Source organism: Enhydra lutris, unplaced genomic scaffold (assembly GCF_002288905.1).
Source record: "Enhydra lutris kenyoni isolate GAN:26980312 unplaced genomic scaffold, ASM228890v2 scaffoldscaffold94, whole genome shotgun sequence".
NCBI lineage: Eukaryota > Metazoa > Chordata > Mammalia > Carnivora > Mustelidae > Enhydra > Enhydra lutris.
This window is the reverse complement of record NW_019154178.1, coordinates 5,463,580-5,481,254: the sequence shown is the minus strand read 5'-3', so window position 1 is coordinate 5,481,254 and position 17,675 is coordinate 5,463,580. Positions and strand designations below refer to the sequence as shown.

The following is a 17,675-nucleotide window of genomic DNA, read 5'->3' as shown; positions in this document are numbered from 1 at the left end:
CTCATGTTTCACTCTGTATTTACCTGGTTTTCTTAACCCCAGTCCGCCCATGAGCTTGTCCCTCTCCTTCACCCAGTTTTCAGGGGGCTCAGAGCTGGTTCCCTTCCCCTGGCTATCCCAGACTGGCCAGGAGGGGTTTGTGTGACTTGCTGGTGGCATCTGATGCTCGAGGTCTTATGAGTGTGAGTACATATATTTACAAGGATACAAGGACAGAGTATTTGAAATGAAGATTACCCTCACAAAGTCCAGATGTGCTCTCATTACATGACCGTGGAATAAAAGGGTAAAATGAACCATGAAGACTTATGCTGATGCGCTTTTGGGACTCCTGGCCGGGTGACGGGGAGGTGCTGAAGCTGAGAGAGTCCCGCTAGGGAGGCCAGGAGGCAGGGGCTAATTTCTCCGTCAGTCCTTTGGCTTCTGCTATAGAATGTGGGATCGAGGGCATCACCTAAGCTCCTTCTCCGGGATCTTTGAACTAGATCTCTGTCTCAGGGATAGAGCTGTCCAAGAAAACCGTGTTACTATCGAAGCTGTATGTCCTCCAGCAAGCCTGGTCCCCTCTCTGGGCCTCTTTTCTCATCTGGAGAATGAGGTCTATGGGGCCAGTACTGGACTTCTCAGTTCCAGTCTTCGATTCTCAGCATCAAGGCTGAACCCCTCCAGGAGATTGGGGAACTTGGCAAGGTCCTGGGGAGGCAGCAACGCTGGCCGGGGTGTGGGATGCTTGGGTTCCTTTCCACCCACAAGGGCCTTGCCCCTGTTCCTCCTGGCCTAGTGCCTCCCTCTTTGAGCCACCCTGGGCCTTCTTCTACCCCTCCCAGCCCTCCACCCCCCGCCCTGCACCTTGCCTCTCCCTTCTCAGCCTCTTCCATGCTGCCAGGTAAAGCCTGGAGCTGATGATGGGATCCCCCCTCCCTCCCCACCAGGTCCTTCCCTCCTTCCCTCCCTCACTGGCGCCCATTAGCTAGCCCAGGCCGTGGGGGCGGTGGCTGCTGAGTCTCCGTGCCAGGCCCAACCCCCGGAGACGCACCTGTTCTGACCTGCTGAGCAGGTTCCCAGGTTTCTGCCATCGTTGTTGGCCACGGCGTGGGAAGCAGCTCTAGGGGAGCTCCGAGCTCCCGACCACGGCCTTTGGGGGGTAGCTCTAGCTGGGTGGGCACAGCAGGGCTGGACCCCAGAGGGACAGGCAGGTGTATTCAGGCCTGAAGACGCCGTGATCTCCTGTCTCCCGGTCGGTGCCCTCTCCAGCTCTAGAGCCGGCTCCCAGGGAGAACTCGGTGGAACTTCAGAAACACTGGGCAGCTCCGCCTTCTGAACGATGCCCCTGTCCCTGGGAGCCGAGATGTGGGGGCCCGAGGCCCTGCTGCTGCTGCTGCTGCTGGCATCATTTACAGGTAGGACTTGCCTGAGCCATCAGGACCCTGGCTTCCGAGGCCAAGCCAGTACACACTTACACACGCACACGCACACACACACACACACATACACGCGCGTACACGTAAACATTCTCTTTCCTCTGACTCTGGACTGCCCAACCGATCTGCCTCTCCCACCCCCACTTGCCAGTAGGGCCCCCCGCAGAGCCGGGGTCGCTCTTCCCCTTCGTGCCCTCTTTCAGCCCCAGGCCAGGTCGCTGTGTCTGGAGTCCCCGATCACCTCTGCCACAGCCTCGCCTAAGAAACAAGACATGGTGGCCCGGGCAGGTGGGTGGGGTGGGGGGAGCAGGTAGGGACCCTCTCACCCCAGGGCTTCCTGGAGGCTCCTTCGCCTGCCCCCCAGGCTCCAAAACTGCTGACTGGTGCTGGGCTGACTCAGGGCTGAGCCGGTTTAGAATCATCAGAGGTAGGAAGCCTGATGCCCAGAGAGTAGACAGGGCGTTCCTGTTTCCTTCTCCCCTCTCCCTGGTGTCCGAGAGTTCTGAGACCGGAGCACCTGCTGGGAGACAGCTGGGGAGCTGGAAGCTCCTCCACTCTGGCCCCTCTCTCTCGCTGGGCACACTGTTAACCATCTGGGTGGTCAGGTGGGCGTGATACTTGGATGAAGGGGGGTCTAGGGTAGGGAACCTTCTAGACGGGGTGTGGCCTCCTTTTGTTTATTCCCTGTCCCCTTATTTCCTTGACTAGATGCCTTCTGTTACTCTTGCCTGATGCGTATGAGTTACCGGAATTTATAATCTTCAGAGAGGCGGAGAGAGAGAGAGATTGTGTGTGTCTATGCCCGCGTGTGCACAGTGAGACCACAGTGGGATTCCCTAGGCTGCTTCCAGGCTAATGAGTAAATGAGGAATCTTTGTCCTTGGAAGACAGAGCCCTGTCCAGATGGCCTCAGGCCCAGCTGCAAGGGAATCTCATTGTTGAGCAGTGCGCTGCAGTGATTCCCGTCTCTGTCCCCCGCTGAAGCTGGGGGGAGAATGAGGCACAGATGTGCAGGTGGGTGGGTGGGTGGGTGCCACACTTCCTCTGATCTTATAATGGGAGCGACAGGTCGTTGGCCAGCCTCCAATCACAGGATACTGAGCTCCAACCCCTGCCTCCCAGCCCGTCTCAATTCCCATTTTCCAGACAACGCTCCTCACCTGCTCAGGCCCAGAGGGTGGGGTCCGGTCCCTGGGGCCAGGGAAATGGGCAGCCACTCTCCTGTGGGATCTACCCGCCCCTGAATGATGGCGTCATGGGGTCTCAGGACATGGAAGGGGCTGGACAGGCCCCCGCTAGAACTGCCTCGTTTTGCAGACGGGAAAACTACCTAAGAGAAAAAGGTAGGCAAATGACGTCTTAAGATTACTATATGTTAGGGCCACCCGGGTGGCTCAGTCGGTTCAGCATCAGACTCTTGATTTCAGCTTAGGTCATGATTTCAGGGCCGCGAGATCGAGGCCCATGTTGGGCTCTGCACTGGGCTCACACTGGGCATGGAGTCTGCTTAAGATTTTCTCTCTCCCCCTCCCTCTCTCCCTCCCCCACCCACTTCTCACACACTCTCTTGCTCGCTCCCCCATAAAAAAAAAAAAAAAAAAAAAAAGAAAGAAAAGAAAAGAAAAAGATGAACAGTGTTAGAAGTACGACCAAGGTGAGTGTCTTGGCCTCCCAGCCCCTTGCCCATTAAAGGCTTGTATGTCTGGGTGAATGCTGGGTACAGCTAGGGTGCTAGCTGCTGGAGACAGAGTAGGGACCAGATGTGGTCCCCGCTTTTGTTCTCCAGGACACAAAACTGTTCTTGCTGAGAAGCCCAGGGAAGGGGAAAGGAGACGTCCTGTAGTCAGGGCATCACCCTGACCTTGCATCACCCTGACCTTGCTCGCTGCCTGATGGGCGGGGGCTATAGCTATGGGGACACCCTGGCCCCAGGCTTATCCCCGGGACCTGGTGCCCAGCCAGCCACCACTCCACTGGGGCTGCTAGGACGTGTGCAGGGCTGGAGGGTACTCTGAAGCCTGGAGGTCAGTTCCCAGCCTGGTGACCCCCTCCACCACCACCCCCATTCTGGCTCCTCTCTGTGTAACCCCCGGGGAAGCAGGACTGTTTTTGTTTCTGAAAAAGCCTTGGACAGGAGGTCAGGAGTCTTGCATTCTGGCCCCATTTCTGCTATGAATTTGCTAGGTGACCTTGGGCAGCTGGGAGTGTGGACTTCAGCAGACCAGGAGGTAGGACCTGATGATCTCCATGGACCTTCCAGCTCTGCAGGCCTATGGCTTTGTGACTGTCCAGCCCCTGACTGGGGCAGGGGGCGGGGGCGGTCGGTGCTGGGTGCTGGAGGAAGTGGTCAGTCCAGCCGCGTGACAGCAGGGGAAAGGTCCTGGCCCATCTCTTGGGTGGGGGGGACCAAGGGGGCCTATACCCTGGACGCCACCTTCTGCCCCTGCTCCTGCCCGGCTGCAAATCAGTGCCCACCCTCCCCAACTCCTGGCCATTAGAGCTCTGAGCCTCAGGGCCCTGCCCCACCCCTGACAGGGAGGCGCCTGACACCACAGCTCTTTGTCTCTCCTTAATGGGATGAGTTTCCGGGTGAGGTCCCCTCCCTTCTCCCTTCCCCATCTCCTGCCCCAGGGCCCAGGGGCCCAAATCTACAGGCCCAAATCTATAGGCTCCCCTCCACTAGATCCCTGTTCCTAGCTCTTTTTCTGGGCCCAACTGGGTCCTGTAGGACCAGAGGGTGAGGGCTTCCCTGAATTCTGTGGCCTGCCCTCTGAGGATTAGGATCAGCTTTCTACCCGAGGTTAGTTTCCTAGAAAGGGAGGGGCCGCATCCTTGCTTTTCTACTCCTGTTTACAGAGGGGGGCAGGCCAAGGGAGGCAGGAGGTACCCAAACCTAGGGAAGCCAGCAGGGGAGGCCAGCTTTCCCACCCAAGGTGGCGGAGACTAGGAGAATCCCACAGAAGCCCTGTGGCCCCAGTGACCTTGGTCCCACCCTAGTGTTTCAGGGGGGCTGGGCTAAGGGGTCCCCAGCTCCAGAGATGGCAGAGGAGTTTGCCCCCAGCCCATGGTCCCAGCTTCTAGACCTCAGCGTCGGGGCCCTCTAGCGCTGCAGGCTGAGGAGCACGGCCACCGTGGGGAGCAGGCCTGGTGAGGGGAGGAGGCCCGGACTTTCTGGCCCCCACAACTTCCCCTGGGACTGACCAAAGCCTAGCCTAGTGAAGGGCTGGGAGTGGAGTGTGGAGCTGAGTCAGGAGGGAAGGGAGGAGAGGAGCTGTGTCTGACACTGAATCTCAGGCAAAGGTTGAAGGTCAAGTTTAGAACTGGGGGCCTGTGAAGGAGGCGGACTGGATCCATCTTCCACGGGACTGGGAGCCTCTGGTCTCAGGAGCTTTTCCCCAAGTTCACTGGACAACCCCTCCCTGCTTGCCTTTAAGACTGGTTGAGTCCCGAGAGCTGGGTTAAGGGATGATGTGGGGTGAGGCAGAGCTAGCCCCCACTTTGGGGGGGGTGGCAGGATTTCTGGGTGGGGGATGGCTAGGATCTCAGGAGTTTGAGAGACGCTGAATTCTGGGTCTCCCACCCACAGTGTGGCTGTTGTGGTGACTCAGCCGGGCTCAGACTCTGGCTCCGGGGGGGTTTAGGGGACTTATCTGCGCTGGGAGCTGTGTCTGGGCCAGAGCCGGGCTGCCTCAAGGCCTGTCCTCCCGCATTGTTCTCGCCTCCCCCCTGGGATCGGTGTGGCCCCCCTCCCCAGACACTAATCTGTGGGTGGGCACTTTGCCCGGGTTGGGAAGCTCTCACTAAGCTGGGGGGCTTAGGACAATGGGGGCTAAGTGAGGGACTGAGATGAGGCGGAGGGAGAATCTCCTAGTTTTCTGAGTTCCTTAGCACTCGGCCAAGGCCAAGGTTGTGGGGGGAAGGGGGGAAGAAAATGGGCTCCCAGGTTGTTGACGCCACCTGTCCCAAATGGGGGCTTCGGGGCTCCTCCCGGGTCCTCTGTCTCACCCCAGACTCTCCCACAGATTCCTGCTCTGTCTGGTAGAGGCCCTGCTGTGGGGTGAGGGGCAGCAAGTGTTAACAAAGGAGAATGAGCCCCTGGACAGCTTGGACCCCTCCCCTTAGCCCTAGGCACGATCCCCCCCTTCCCACCAAACCCACACCAGACAGCCCTTACCCCAGGCCTGGAGCTAGAGCTGGTTTTTCTGGTGGTGGCAGGAGCAGCGGCAGCAGAGGCCTGACAGATTCCCAGGGGGGGGGAGGCCCCCTGGGTCCCCCCCCCCCCCCGCAGGGGCTGGTGGGGGGGGCACTTGGGGAGAGGGGGGAGTGGTGAGAAAGGTGGGAGTCCTTCTAGTAGGAACCTGAGGAGCAAGGGTAGGGTGAGCTTTTGTTTTGCTCTGCTGGGGAGTCCTGGATGGCAATTTCCCATCACCTGGAGGGACAGTGACCTCATCTCTGGGTACCTACCTCCACCTGAGATGAATCTGCCCTCAAGTCTGGGGTGAGGTGGGGAGGGGTGCCTGGCAACACTCCAGCTGAGATGCAGAGGTGAAGGCACAGAGCCATACGCCCCTGACGGAGGGCAGCTAGGACAGACAGACATGCGGAGCCAGGAGAACCCGACATCAAAATATTTCCTCAGTGTTCAGAGCCCCGCGGGCCGGGGACGCGCGCCGTGCACGCGGGCATGTGAGACGCTCGTGCACGGAGTCGTGTCTGCGCGTACGTTCGCCCGCACTCGCCACTCCACGGCTCCCCTCTCCCCACACAGACAAGCACCTCCACTTCCCTAAGGATGAGCTGTGAGCACACACGAGTGTGAAACACTCTCCAGTTCGCGGAAGGAGCCGGCCTCCCTGGTGAGCCCCGCACTGAGACCTGCCAGGCCCTCTCCTGAAGATGCCATACACGTGGGGGCTCCCACTGACTCCCTCCGCCCTCCTCACACACCCTCCTCCGGGACCCCTGCATGTCCCCGCCCCATCTGCAGCAGCCGGCATACTGATGGAGAAAGTCCCCCCGCCCCAAGGAGACCTCCTTTCCCAAAGACGCGGCCATCTGTGGCTGCCTGCCTCAGTGTCCCCTCCGGAGATCAGAGGCGGGGCCTCACCCAGAGAGGGAGGTTGGGACCCAGGCCTGGTATAGGGGAGCCGGCAGCCAGCCCCGGCCAGGAATGGAGGGCTTGTCTGGGAGCGGGCGGGGTACACAGAGGGCAGGGCCACAAAGAGGCCCGTGGGGGCCCGGCCATGGGTGGGGGAGGCTGAGGGCAGGGATCCCGTCTGGCCAGTTGGGCCTGTTCCTTCCCTTGCGCAAGGTGGTGGCTGGTGGCGGCTGCGGCTGGGCACTGTGCGGCAGCGTCTGAATCACCACAGCTCCTGACCAGCGTCCCGGGGCTCCCGGGAGGAGAGGTGGGGACGGTCAGAGTGGGGAGTGACCAGCCAGCACAGCCCACCAGCCTCAGCAAACGATCTGCAGTAGAAGGGTCCATGGGCTTGGCCCGGCCCGGCAACCACATGCCCGCAGGGTGACCTCACCAGGCAGGCGGTGTGTCTCCTTTGCTCTGGTGACATCATCATGCTGACGCCGGGCGGGCACTGGGTGGGGGAGAGAAGGAGGAGGCAGTCCTGGCCTGCCCTGGCCTGGAAGTCTGGGCTTCTGGGTCCAGTCAGCCAAGGCAGGGATCCTAGAGCCCAAGCTCCTCTTCTTCCTTTGTAGCCGGAGCACACGTGTGTGTACGTGTGTGTATGTGTGTGTGTGTGTGTGTGTGTGTGTGCGCGTGAACTGGAGGAGAGTGTGCTCCTGCTGAACAGTGGATTAGGACAGTGGGGGACCGTGGGAGAGGTCCTGAAGGGACTCCCCTGTCTGCCTCCTACCTCATCCTGCAGGGCTCCCACTTATTACTGGGGAGCGGGGATCCTGGACTCACAGGGAGGGATAGGGAGGGACAGGGAGGATTACGACTCAGGCATTTATGCCTCTCATGCCCTAAAGAAGGTATGTGTCGGGGAAAACCTGGCTGATCAGTTGTGGAGAGGGGCAGATGGTTGGCAAGGGTAGGGATAGGGATGGGAATATGCCATCTGACATTGTCCCAGAAATAGTCTTTAGGGAGGTTAGAGCGGCCCAGTGGACCAGGTTTTGGGATCCCTGCACCCACAGATAGCAGCATCTGAAGCGGAGCTTGTGCTGGGGGTGATCCCCTATCTCAAGCCCACCTCCGGCCCTTCCTTGGCAGCCTGGCTCACCCCAGTGCCAGGAGGAGGTGTCTGGAAGGGGTGCGGGTAGTTAGCTGGACTCCCCAGGCTGGGCTGGGTGGGACCAAGACCAGCTTAGGCAGGTCAGGGCCCTGGTATCTGGCCCTGCAGGTCTGTCCCGTCCTGTTCGGGTCCTCCCAACGGCATCCTTCCTCCGCCCCTGCTGGCAGGGCCATGGGACCCCCTTCCCCTGGCCCGGGCTCTGAGTCCCTGGAACCCTCTGGTCCACTCTCATGGGGCTTCACCTTCTCCCTGGAGAACTGCCCCCCGCCCCCCTCCTGGCTCCTTTCTCCTTCTGTGCGGTCCCTTAGCCGCAGACCCAGGTAGCCAGCCTATCCAGCCCACAGCCCTGGTTGCCGTGCCGACCCCTTCCCTGTCTGCCCAGCCCAGCTGAAGACTCATTCCTCTTCCTTCTACCTTTTCCTTCTTCTGCCTCTCTCTCTTTCTCTCTCCTTCATTCATTCAGACGATACAATGAATCGAGCACCCATTAAGTGCCACCAAGCGCTAAATCAGAAACCAGGTTTCCCTCCGTGAGGTCTCGGGGAGCTCTGTCCAGTGGGACTGGCAGACAAGGAAAGAGTGAACGCCATCCGGGGGATGCAGGACTCTGGTGAGGCGAGAGCAGGGTGCCAGGGCAGAACAGGGGAGGGCACCTCGCCCTGCCCGAGGTGGGGGTGGGGGTGGGGGTGGGGGAGGGAGGACTCTTGGAGGAAGTGATGTCTAAGCAGAGTCCTAAAGGATGAGTAGTCCCAGCCCGGACGAGCAGAGCTACCAGACAGAGAGGGAGGAGGGCCTTCCAGGAGGGGCCCTGTGTGCGCCAGGCGTGTGCAGTGCTGGCCAGAGGCAGGGGCTGGGGTTGCGGGACGTCCGTTCCAAGGCAAGGAGCTCTCGCCATCCCAGGCCGAGCCCCTACTCTGCCCCTACACTGTGCTTCCCACGCTTTATTCCACAGCTCCCCGTGGATTTCTCCCTGACCCCAAGCTGCCCCAGGCCCTGCCTCCCTCCTGAGTCACTCAACCTAGAAACCAAACTTGTCTTTGTCTTTTGTCTTTCATCTCTCCTTCTGGTCAGTGATCAAATCCTGCCCAGTCTCCCAGGGGCGCCCCCCACGCCGCCCCCCGTCCCACAGCACGAACGTTCCTAGTGTCTCTGGTCTTCAGAGTCCCTGCTTTCCCGTCGGAGGGCACGTCACCCCTGGCCCCTCACTGTGCTGATTCCCCAGGACCTCCTCTGCCTGGTGTGGAAGGCCTGACCTCGTGTCCCACTCCTGCTCAACACACACCCTCTGCCTGAGGTGTGTCCTTCCCTCTCTGCTTCCTGAACCAGCCAGCCTCTCCGGCCCTCAGGTCTGCCCACCTCAGCCCCGTACCCGGAATCCCTTTCCAGGTCTCTCCCCATTCTGGTCCTCCCCGACTCCTGCATGAGGCCCTCCCACAGGACTCAGGTCCCCAGTGACTGTCCCATCCCACAGCTAGCCTGCCACACACCACTGGGCACTAGACCTGAGTCTGTCCCACCTTTCCGTATTTGTCCCCAAATCTATTTCTTCTTTCTGAACAGATCTCAGGTTACACGAGGGCAAGGAAGGGATCCTTCTTTGAAAATGAGGGGACATGATAGCGACGCCAGGGTGCCTCGTGGATGCACACTTCCTCGCTGGTCCCTGTCTCTGGTCCTCTGCTCCTGGCCCCGGCCCTGACCCCATCGCCGTGTGTTTGCCCTGACCTCATCTCTCTGGGTCTCTGACCTGGGGCCTCTCTGTTCTTCTGTGACTTGCTCATTCCTGTCTCTGAGCCTCGATTCGTGCCATTCCTCCCACAGAGAATACCTTCTTCTCTCTGGGAATCCAGGTCTCTCATCTTCAAGCCATGAAAAGAATGTTCTGAAAGGCTTCTTGGGCTGGACCCTTCCCACACTATATGCCCCATGGTAGATGCCAGCTGTTTTTGACCCCTGCCTTGGCTCCTGGCCACACCTCCTGAAAACATTCATTTCCCTGCCCCACCCCCCCTTGGTAGGTGGAACCTTCTGTGAAAGTTTGTCCCTGGCTTCCCCTGTCTTTTCTGAGTAAAATCCATTTCTGGGACAGGACCATGAGCTCCCCGAGGGCAGAAGCTGGGGAACTCTCTTTCAGCTAGAGCCTCCCACCTCACGACTCCCCGGGACACAATCCTGGGCTGGAAGAGGGTGTGACTCTTGCAGCCAGGGACCCGGTAGCCTTAGGCAAGCACTTCCTGTCTCTGGGTCTCAGTTTCCTCATCTGTTAAATGGTGATAATGACGCCCACCTCTTGGGCTGGTTTTGTGGATCTAATGAGGTAATGGACAGAAGGTGCTTGGCAAGCACAAAGTGAGTTCTGGTGGCCTTCTCTGTCATCATGCATAAGTGTGCCCCCACCCTCACCCCCCACCCCCACCCCGGTTCCTGCGACACCCCTAATCTTGGCCGCTCCTGTCCGTCCCCTGCAGGCCGGTGCCGGCCCGGCGAGCTGGAGACCTCGGACCTGGTGACCGTGGTGCTGGGCCAGGACGCCAAGCTGCCCTGCTTCTACCGAGGGGACCCCGACGAGCAGGTGGGGCAGGTGGCCTGGGCTCGGGTGGACGCGGGCGAGGGCCCCCGGGAGCTAGCGCTGCTGCATATCCAATACGGGCTGCACGTGGGCGCGGCCTACGAGGGCCGCGTGGAGCAGCCGCCGCCCCCACGGAGCCCCCTGGATGGCTCCGTGCTCCTGCGCAACGCGGTGCAGGCCGACGAGGGCGAATACGAGTGCCGCGTCAGCACCTTCCCCGCGGGCAGCTTCCAGGCGCGGCTGCGGCTCCGCGTGCTGGGTAAGTGGGGGCGCCGCGTGCGGTTGGGGGGTGCCGCGGGTGCAGTTGCCCCAGGTCCGCGCGGCGCGCGCCTTCGAAGGCAGGAGCCCAGGGACGCAGAGATGGGGTCTGCAAAATTGCATGGGGCGGAGAGAGAGCAAGACTAAGAGGGGGAGGGCCCTGCAGGAGTGAGGAGGCCTCATCCAGTCCGTCCTCCCACCCAATCTAGAAATTCTCTCCAAGTGACCTCAACAGCTTGCTACCTACAGCTCTGTCAGCCTTGGGGAAGAATCCATTTATTAGAACATTCTTCCTTCTGTTGACCTGCACCCCCCTCCCCCACACACACACCTTGGTCACTCTGGCCTTCAGAAGCAACGTGGCCCAGGCTCATTCTGCCTTCTGCACCCCAGCCTTTCAGAGGTCTTTCCTCTCCCCAGCCCACCTCCCGTCTCCTCTTCTGGAAGCTACACTTGCTAGTTTCTGCGACAGTTCCACCAAAACCACTCATTCACAGCCTCTCTTGCCATCCTGGGTTCCGTGGTTTTAAAACATGGGGCTGATGGGAGCCTGGGTGGCTCAGAGGGTTAAGTGTCTGCTTAGGCTCAGGTCACTATCCCAGAGTCCTGGGATCAAGTCCCGCATTGGGCTCCGTGCTCAGTGGGGGAGCCTGCTTCTCCCTCTGCTTGTGCTCTCTTTCTCCTAAATAACAACAACAACAACAGCAAAAATCAAAAAACATGGGGCTGAGATAGGGACACGCAGACTCAGCTTTGACTAGCGTGGCTGATACTTTTCTCGGTCTGGACCTTCTGTGAATGTGGTTGGGTTGGAGATCACAATCACTTTTAAACCACTGCTCTGCACTGTGGGCACTTGTCGTCCACAGATGCCCCAGACCTGTGGTCTAGTTAAGTCTTTTCCATTCTGAGCTTGAGCTGGACATGTTAGGAAGATATAAAATAAAGACCTTTAGTTTCCCCTTACCCACGTGGAACTTAGTAACACTAGCCTTGGGGGTGAAAATGCCGAGTGTGAATCTTGGCTTCCTCCCCTTACAGCTGATGATCTGGGACAAATGATTTCACCTGCCCAAGCTTCAGTTTCCTTTCTTGTAACTCAGGGGTAATGATCCCTATTTTGCCGGTCTGTTGACAGGATTAAATGAAATAACATTTATAAAGTGTTCAGCACAATACCCGGCACATAATGAGTGCTTTGGAGGTGGTAGCTGTGATTATTAGGGGACAGATGTTGTCTGATTGGCTTTTTGTTTACTTCATTGGTTTATTAAAAAATGATCCATGCTCATGATAAAAAAAAAATCAAATAATAGAGAAAGGTACAAAGTCAGCTGAAATTCTACCACTCATCTGGTGTCTATGTTGGTGAAATAAGAGAAGAAAAAGGGCCAGAAAATGTTTGCTTGTGCAAGACACAGCTGGGACGGGGCAGGGCCTCCTGGTGGGTGTGCTGACCGTGATCCCTGCCTCCCACCACCCGCAGTGCCTCCCCTGCCCTCTCTGAACCCTGGTCCCGCGCTAGAAGAGGGCCAGGGCCTGACGCTAGCAGCCTCCTGCACAGCGGAGGGTAGCCCAGCCCCCAGCGTGACCTGGGACACGGAGGTCAAGGGCACCGCGTCCAGCCGCTCGTTCAAGCACTCCCGCTCAGCTGCTGTCACGTCAGAGTTCCACCTGGTGCCCAGCCGCGGCATGAATGGGCAGCCGCTCACCTGCGTGGTGTCCCACCCCGGCCTGCTCCAGGACCAGAGGATCACCCACATCCTCCATGTGGCCTGTGAGTACATGGATCTTGGGAAGAGAGACCCTGAGCCACCGCAGCCTGGCCAGGCTGGATCCCGAAGGCCTCCTTGTGTGGCTGAGAGAGCATTGGTGCAAAGGGAGATGAGCCCGTCCCGGATGACCTTGATGGATCACTCAGACCGCTCTGAGCTTCTGACCTTATTTTCTAGGGAGATTGCCCTGCTCTGCAGGGTTGTGGGGAGAATTGGGTAGAAACACTGGATTGAAAACCCATTTTGAACTACGTGCAGACAGGCTTGCCGCGGGCTGCCGGCCACACCGCGTGGCCCTCGTGCTCGTGGGACAAGCCCTCCTTCCACTACCTACCAGCTGTTACTCGGTCTTGTTTGTCTGCCTTGTCCCCAGCAGCGGCAGGAGTGTCATTACACGGACTTGGCAGGGCTCTGATCAGAATCAGAAGCCACGAAGGCCAAGGCCCTCACACACACAGAGCTTTAGGTGGTCCTCGGGGAGCGGCAGATAGGGTTTTCCGGGCATTCGAGTCTCAGCCTCTTCGGGCAGAGGACTCGTTTCTGTTCGTACTAACTCCGCATGTGGCCCAAAGTAGGTCCTCAGCAAATGTTCGTTAAAGAGATATGTGAGTGAGCGGGATCATTGAGCCTTTGGAAAATCAGGGAGCGTTTATGCAACACCTGTTCTGTGACTCGCCCACCGCGGGCAACCACAGGGATTCAGAAAAAGTGTGACTCTTTTCCGGGGGGACTTGGAGGCTCATTGCCCAGATGAATCAATATGGACACGGAGCTCGGAGAGGGGAAGGGGCCGTGCTGCAAGGACCCAGCCAGGATGGGCGGGCCAGGTTCGGCCCCTTCGAGGAACAGCTTGATGGTCTGATCAAAAGCCTCATTCCCTGCTTTTTCTCCTCCCACCTCCCATGCCAGTCCTCGCTGAGGCCTCTGTGAGGGGCCTTGAAGACCAGAAGCTGTGGCAGGTTGGCAAAGAAGGAGCCACCCTCAAGTGCCTGAGCGAAGGGCACCCCCCACCCTCGTACAACTGGACACGGTAAGGGCCTAGCCCTGTGGGACAATCCCTGTCTTACTGGGCGGCCATGTGCTCCTTATGGGCTGGGACTATCTATCCTGAACCCCAAATTAACGGAGCCCCATGCCCAGACCTGTGCACGATTACCTGTGGTCACAAGGACATTATCATTGACTCCTACCAGGGAGTCTACCATACGTGGTCACTGGGAGGGAATAAGACAGTAAATCCTTGGGATTTTTTTCCCCCTAACTTTAGAATTATGACATACAATACACTATCTTCAATATTAGCATTTTATGTATTTAGGTGAGTGCCTAAAGTGGGCAAGACAAAAAGCTAGAGCCGGCCGTGACTGCTCTTAAACCGACAGCATGACCCCCCAGAATGGCCGACGCCTCCGCCGGATCGGATCGGAGCCGTCCAGGGGCTCGGGGAGGGGTCAGGCGCCCCCGTGGGAGCCCTCGATGGGTGCGCTCTTGTACGCTGAGCCATGCACGTGACCTCGTGCCTCGGGCTCCGCTCCAGTGTCCTGACGTTAGGGACGCCGGGTGCTGGGGCGTGCGGTCACATTTTCCAAGTACGACTGAGCCCAGATAGGAAAGGGGTGTCCTGTCGTGTGGCCCTCAGACCACGTCGGCCTGGTGCCCGGCACCGGATGACTTAAGGCCTGTGGGAGCCTGTGGGATGGCTCGCGTGTGGATCTTCCCCGGGTGTGTGTGGGGGGTGCCCGGGTCAGGCTGGGCGGCGGGGAGAAGGGGCCTCTGCCTGGACCTGCCCAGGGGAGGGAGGGGCACCGTGGGAACAGCCAGCGGCTCTGGGTGACGTCATGGGGGAGGGAGGTGGAGAGCTGCCCAGGCACGTCGGGTGGTGGCAGCCTCCGCCCGCCCCAGCTTCCCTGTCCTCCAGGTTGGACGGGCCCCTGCCTAGCGGGGTCCGAGCGGAAGGGGACACGCTGGGCTTTCCTCCGCTGACCACGGAGCACAGTGGTATCTACGTCTGCCACGTCAGCAATGAGCTCTCCTCCAGGGACTCTCAGGTCACTGTGGATGTTCTTGGTGAGCACCCAGGGCAGACACAGCGGGGGGGCGGGGTGCTGGGCCAAGGGCCCGGAGGGCCACTAGCTAGTGAGACAGAGAGGGTGAACTGTGGGAGTGCTGATTGGTGGGGGGGGGCTGCGGGACTACTTTGCAGAGGGTCAGGCTGAGCCGGTGGTTTGAGATGTGTTCCGTGAGGACCAGGCTGCAGGGTTTGTGAGGGCTGCGGGTGTGTCAGGGATCTGAGCATCCTCCTTAGACAGAGGCCTGTTCCTGGCAGACCCTCAGGACACCCCCGGGAAGCAGGTGGACCTGGTGTCGGCCTCTGTGGTGGTGGTGGGTGTGATTGCCGCCCTCCTGTTCTGCCTTCTGGTCGTCGTGGTGGTGCTCATGTCTCGGTACCATCGGCGCAAGGCTCAGCAGATGACCCAGAAGTAGTGAGTACTGCCTATCCCCGGCGGGTAGAGCTAAGCTGGGAGCAAAGACCAGGTGAGCGGGAGGTGGGGGCCAGGCCAGGGGAGAGAGGGGAGACTGGGAGCTTGTGGTCGGGAGGTGGGCCAAGGGCTTCGGGAAGTGGGAAGGGTTTGGACCACAGCTGGAGGGGGAGAACCGCACTGCTGAGTGAGGGTCCAGTCCAGATGCCCGGGTATCACCGAGTACATACACTCCAACGCACGCGTGCACACACACACACACACACACACCCTGTCACCTGTAGCCACTCACTCACACATGGGGATAGCACAGCACCCGCCCTCTCCAGCGCCGTCTCACATAGGCTTGGCCACAGCTGGGCCCACATTGGGAGCCCAGGACCAGCCTCAGCAGCTAAGGGGAGCCTGTCTTTCCCAGTGAGGAGGAGTTGACCCTGACCAGGGAGAACTCCATCCGGAGGCTGCATTCCCATCACGCGGACCCCAGGAGCCAGGTGCGTGCGGGGTTGGGTGCATCCCCCCGGGGCTGGGGGTCCCTCTGCGCACTAGGAGCACAGCCCTCCACCAGGTCTGGCCCCTGACTCGCAGCGGGGCCTGGCATGGGGGAGCTGGGGGCGCGGCTGCCCCGGGCCTGGGGGCTGTGCTGAGAGCCACCATCCACAGCGGTTCCGGGTGAGGCTGAGTGGTTGGCGGCGGATGCCTGCGTCAGGGAGAGTGGACAGGTCGGGTTGGGGGAAGAGGTGATGAGGGAGGACGGCGAGCCCTGTTCTGACTCCTCCCCCATGTCCGGGACCCACAGCCGGAGGAGAGTGTAGGGCTGAGAGCCGAGGGCCACCCTGATAGTCTCAAGGACAACAGTAGCTGCTCTGTGATGGTGAGGCCCCCGGCCCCACCGGCGTCCCCACTGCTCTCCTCAGGCCCCTCTCCTGCTCCTGGAGGTGGCGGGCCAGTGGCCCCGCCCCAGTCCCTGTGTCTCTGCCCCTGCACATCTGCCGTGCCTGTGTTCTCCCGCCGTCCTTCCCCGTGCCGGACATTCGCTCCCGGGCCCCAGCTCCGAGCCCCGGAGCTTTCGCCTCACCTCTGACCCTTTGGCTCCCTCCCTGCCCCACCCCAATCCCGTCTGGTGGCCCCGCCTGGGTTCCTGACGCGCCCTCCACCCTCGGTGTCCAGAGTGAAGAGCCAGAGGGCCGCAGTTACTCCACACTGACCACGGTGAGGGAGATCGAAACACAGACAGAACTGCTGTCTCCGGGCTCTGGGCGGGCCGAGGAGGAGGAAGACCGGGATGAAGGCATCAAACACGCTATGAACCATTTCGTTCAAGAGAATGGGACCCTGCGGGCCAAACCCACGGGCAATGGCATCTACATCAATGGGCGGGGGCATCTGGTCTGACCCAGGCCTGCCTCCCTCCCCTGAACCCGGCTCCTTCTGCTGACCTGGGGAATTTCTACTCATCATGGGGGCCTCCCTACACACCTTGTTTCTTGAGGAAGCTGCTCCCCGTCCCACTGACTGCTCGACATTTTCCTCCAACCCTTCTGTTCGGCAAGGGTGGGGCTCTGCCGGTCGAGTCCTTCCCGCCCTCCCGTGTGTGCACGTGTGCACACATGATTGTGTGAGTGTTCACAGACCGTGTGCGTGTGCGTGTGCGTAGTGTGCGTGCTACAGGCCAAGTGAACTAAGATGGGCTTGGCTTGTGTATGGCGTGGCTGTGTGCCCTCTACCTGGAAGCCCAGGTTATCCCCTCAGACCCCAGAGCAGTATTAATGACGCAGAGGTTGGAGGGGAGAGGTGGAGACTGTGGGTCAGACCCAGGTGTGCAGGCAGAGCTAGAACTGGATTCTGGCCTCCTGAGTTGGGGAGCCGGGCTCCCACCACTGGGGAGCCCAGGGGCAAATGTTGAAGTGGCCAGCCCAGGGGACAGCCGGGGACTAGCACTCTTACTGGAGAAGCCCTTGGCCCTCCAGTGTTCTCTGGTGGCCTCTGGTGGCGTCTGGGCCTGCTGCATGTGCATATTTTCTATACCTAAGCCTGTTGGGGGAGTTTCTTCAAGGAATACTGCTCCGAATACTTTACTAAGAGAAAACACATCTTTAAAAACAAAAACAAAAAAACTTTTGATTTATCTGGATGTTTGTTATTACTTGGTTGGCTTAGCTCGAGGCCAGCCTCCATGGGAAGTCAGCAAACCTGGACCTTGCTCACACCCTGGCAAGGGGTCCATGCCTGGGCTTTGGAAAGGAGCTCCTTCGAAAACACTTGAATTGAGGCAGCCTCTTGGGCGGGAGCCTGGCGCTGTGGAGTCTTGAGTCGGGGCATGAGCCCCTGGGTCCCTGGCTGCAGGAGGACAGGGTAGGGTCCTGGGCCCTTCCCCCAGCCACCTCTCTCCTCCTCACTGCATCCACAGTGGTCTGTGGTCCCTCGGGGTGGGGGTGCGGGGGTTGCGGAGACTGGGGGACAAGGGCTCCTGGTTTGGTTGTGGTGTCAGGGAGATAGGGTAGTGATTACAGCCTGAGGGAGGGGGGAGTTAGGGTGGTGTGAAGGAGCTGCTGGGGACAAGAATGTCTCCTTTCCCCCAGGAGCCTTGGGATCACTCCCCTGGGGCTCTTCCCACGGTTTCTGCTGGTCTGGACTGGGGTTGGACACTGTGGATTGTCACCTGGCCCACCTGAATACGCTCAGCCAGAACACCCAGGTTTTGTGCCCAAACCCTGCTTGGCCTGAAATCCTCCGGATTTCTGGACCAACAGAGAGACGCCATCCCCTGCTCCCCAGCCAGCCCAGGAATTTGAATGCGGAGCCCAAAGATCTGGGGTCTTAGTCTGTACATTTTGTGTAAATATGTGCATATTTGTACATAAAATGATATTCTGTTTTTAAATAAACAGATAAAAGCTGTTGTGCCTGGTTCGTCT

General features: G+C 59.7%; 1 protein-coding gene across 2 annotated transcripts; it reads left to right on the top strand.

Moving 5' to 3' along the window:
- The first annotated feature begins 1,324 nt into the window (after nucleotides 1–1,324).
- LOC111138948 (nectin cell adhesion molecule 4) lies at nucleotides 1,325–16,152 on the top strand. Of its 2 annotated transcripts, XM_022490974.1 has the most exons (9): nucleotides 1,325–1,400; nucleotides 10,144–10,503; nucleotides 11,989–12,279; nucleotides 13,187–13,307; nucleotides 14,196–14,344; nucleotides 14,604–14,760; nucleotides 15,176–15,251; nucleotides 15,557–15,631; nucleotides 15,928–16,152. In XM_022490974.1, the coding sequence occupies exons 1-9, from the start codon at nucleotides 1,325–1,327 to the stop codon at nucleotides 16,150–16,152; spliced, it is 1,530 nt and encodes a 509-aa protein (XP_022346682.1). The 2 variants fall into 2 exon arrangements, with proteins under 2 accessions (XP_022346682.1, XP_022346684.1); XM_022490976.1 differs by lacking the exon at nucleotides 15,557–15,631.
- The last annotated feature ends 1,523 nt before the right edge of the window (nucleotides 16,153–17,675 follow it).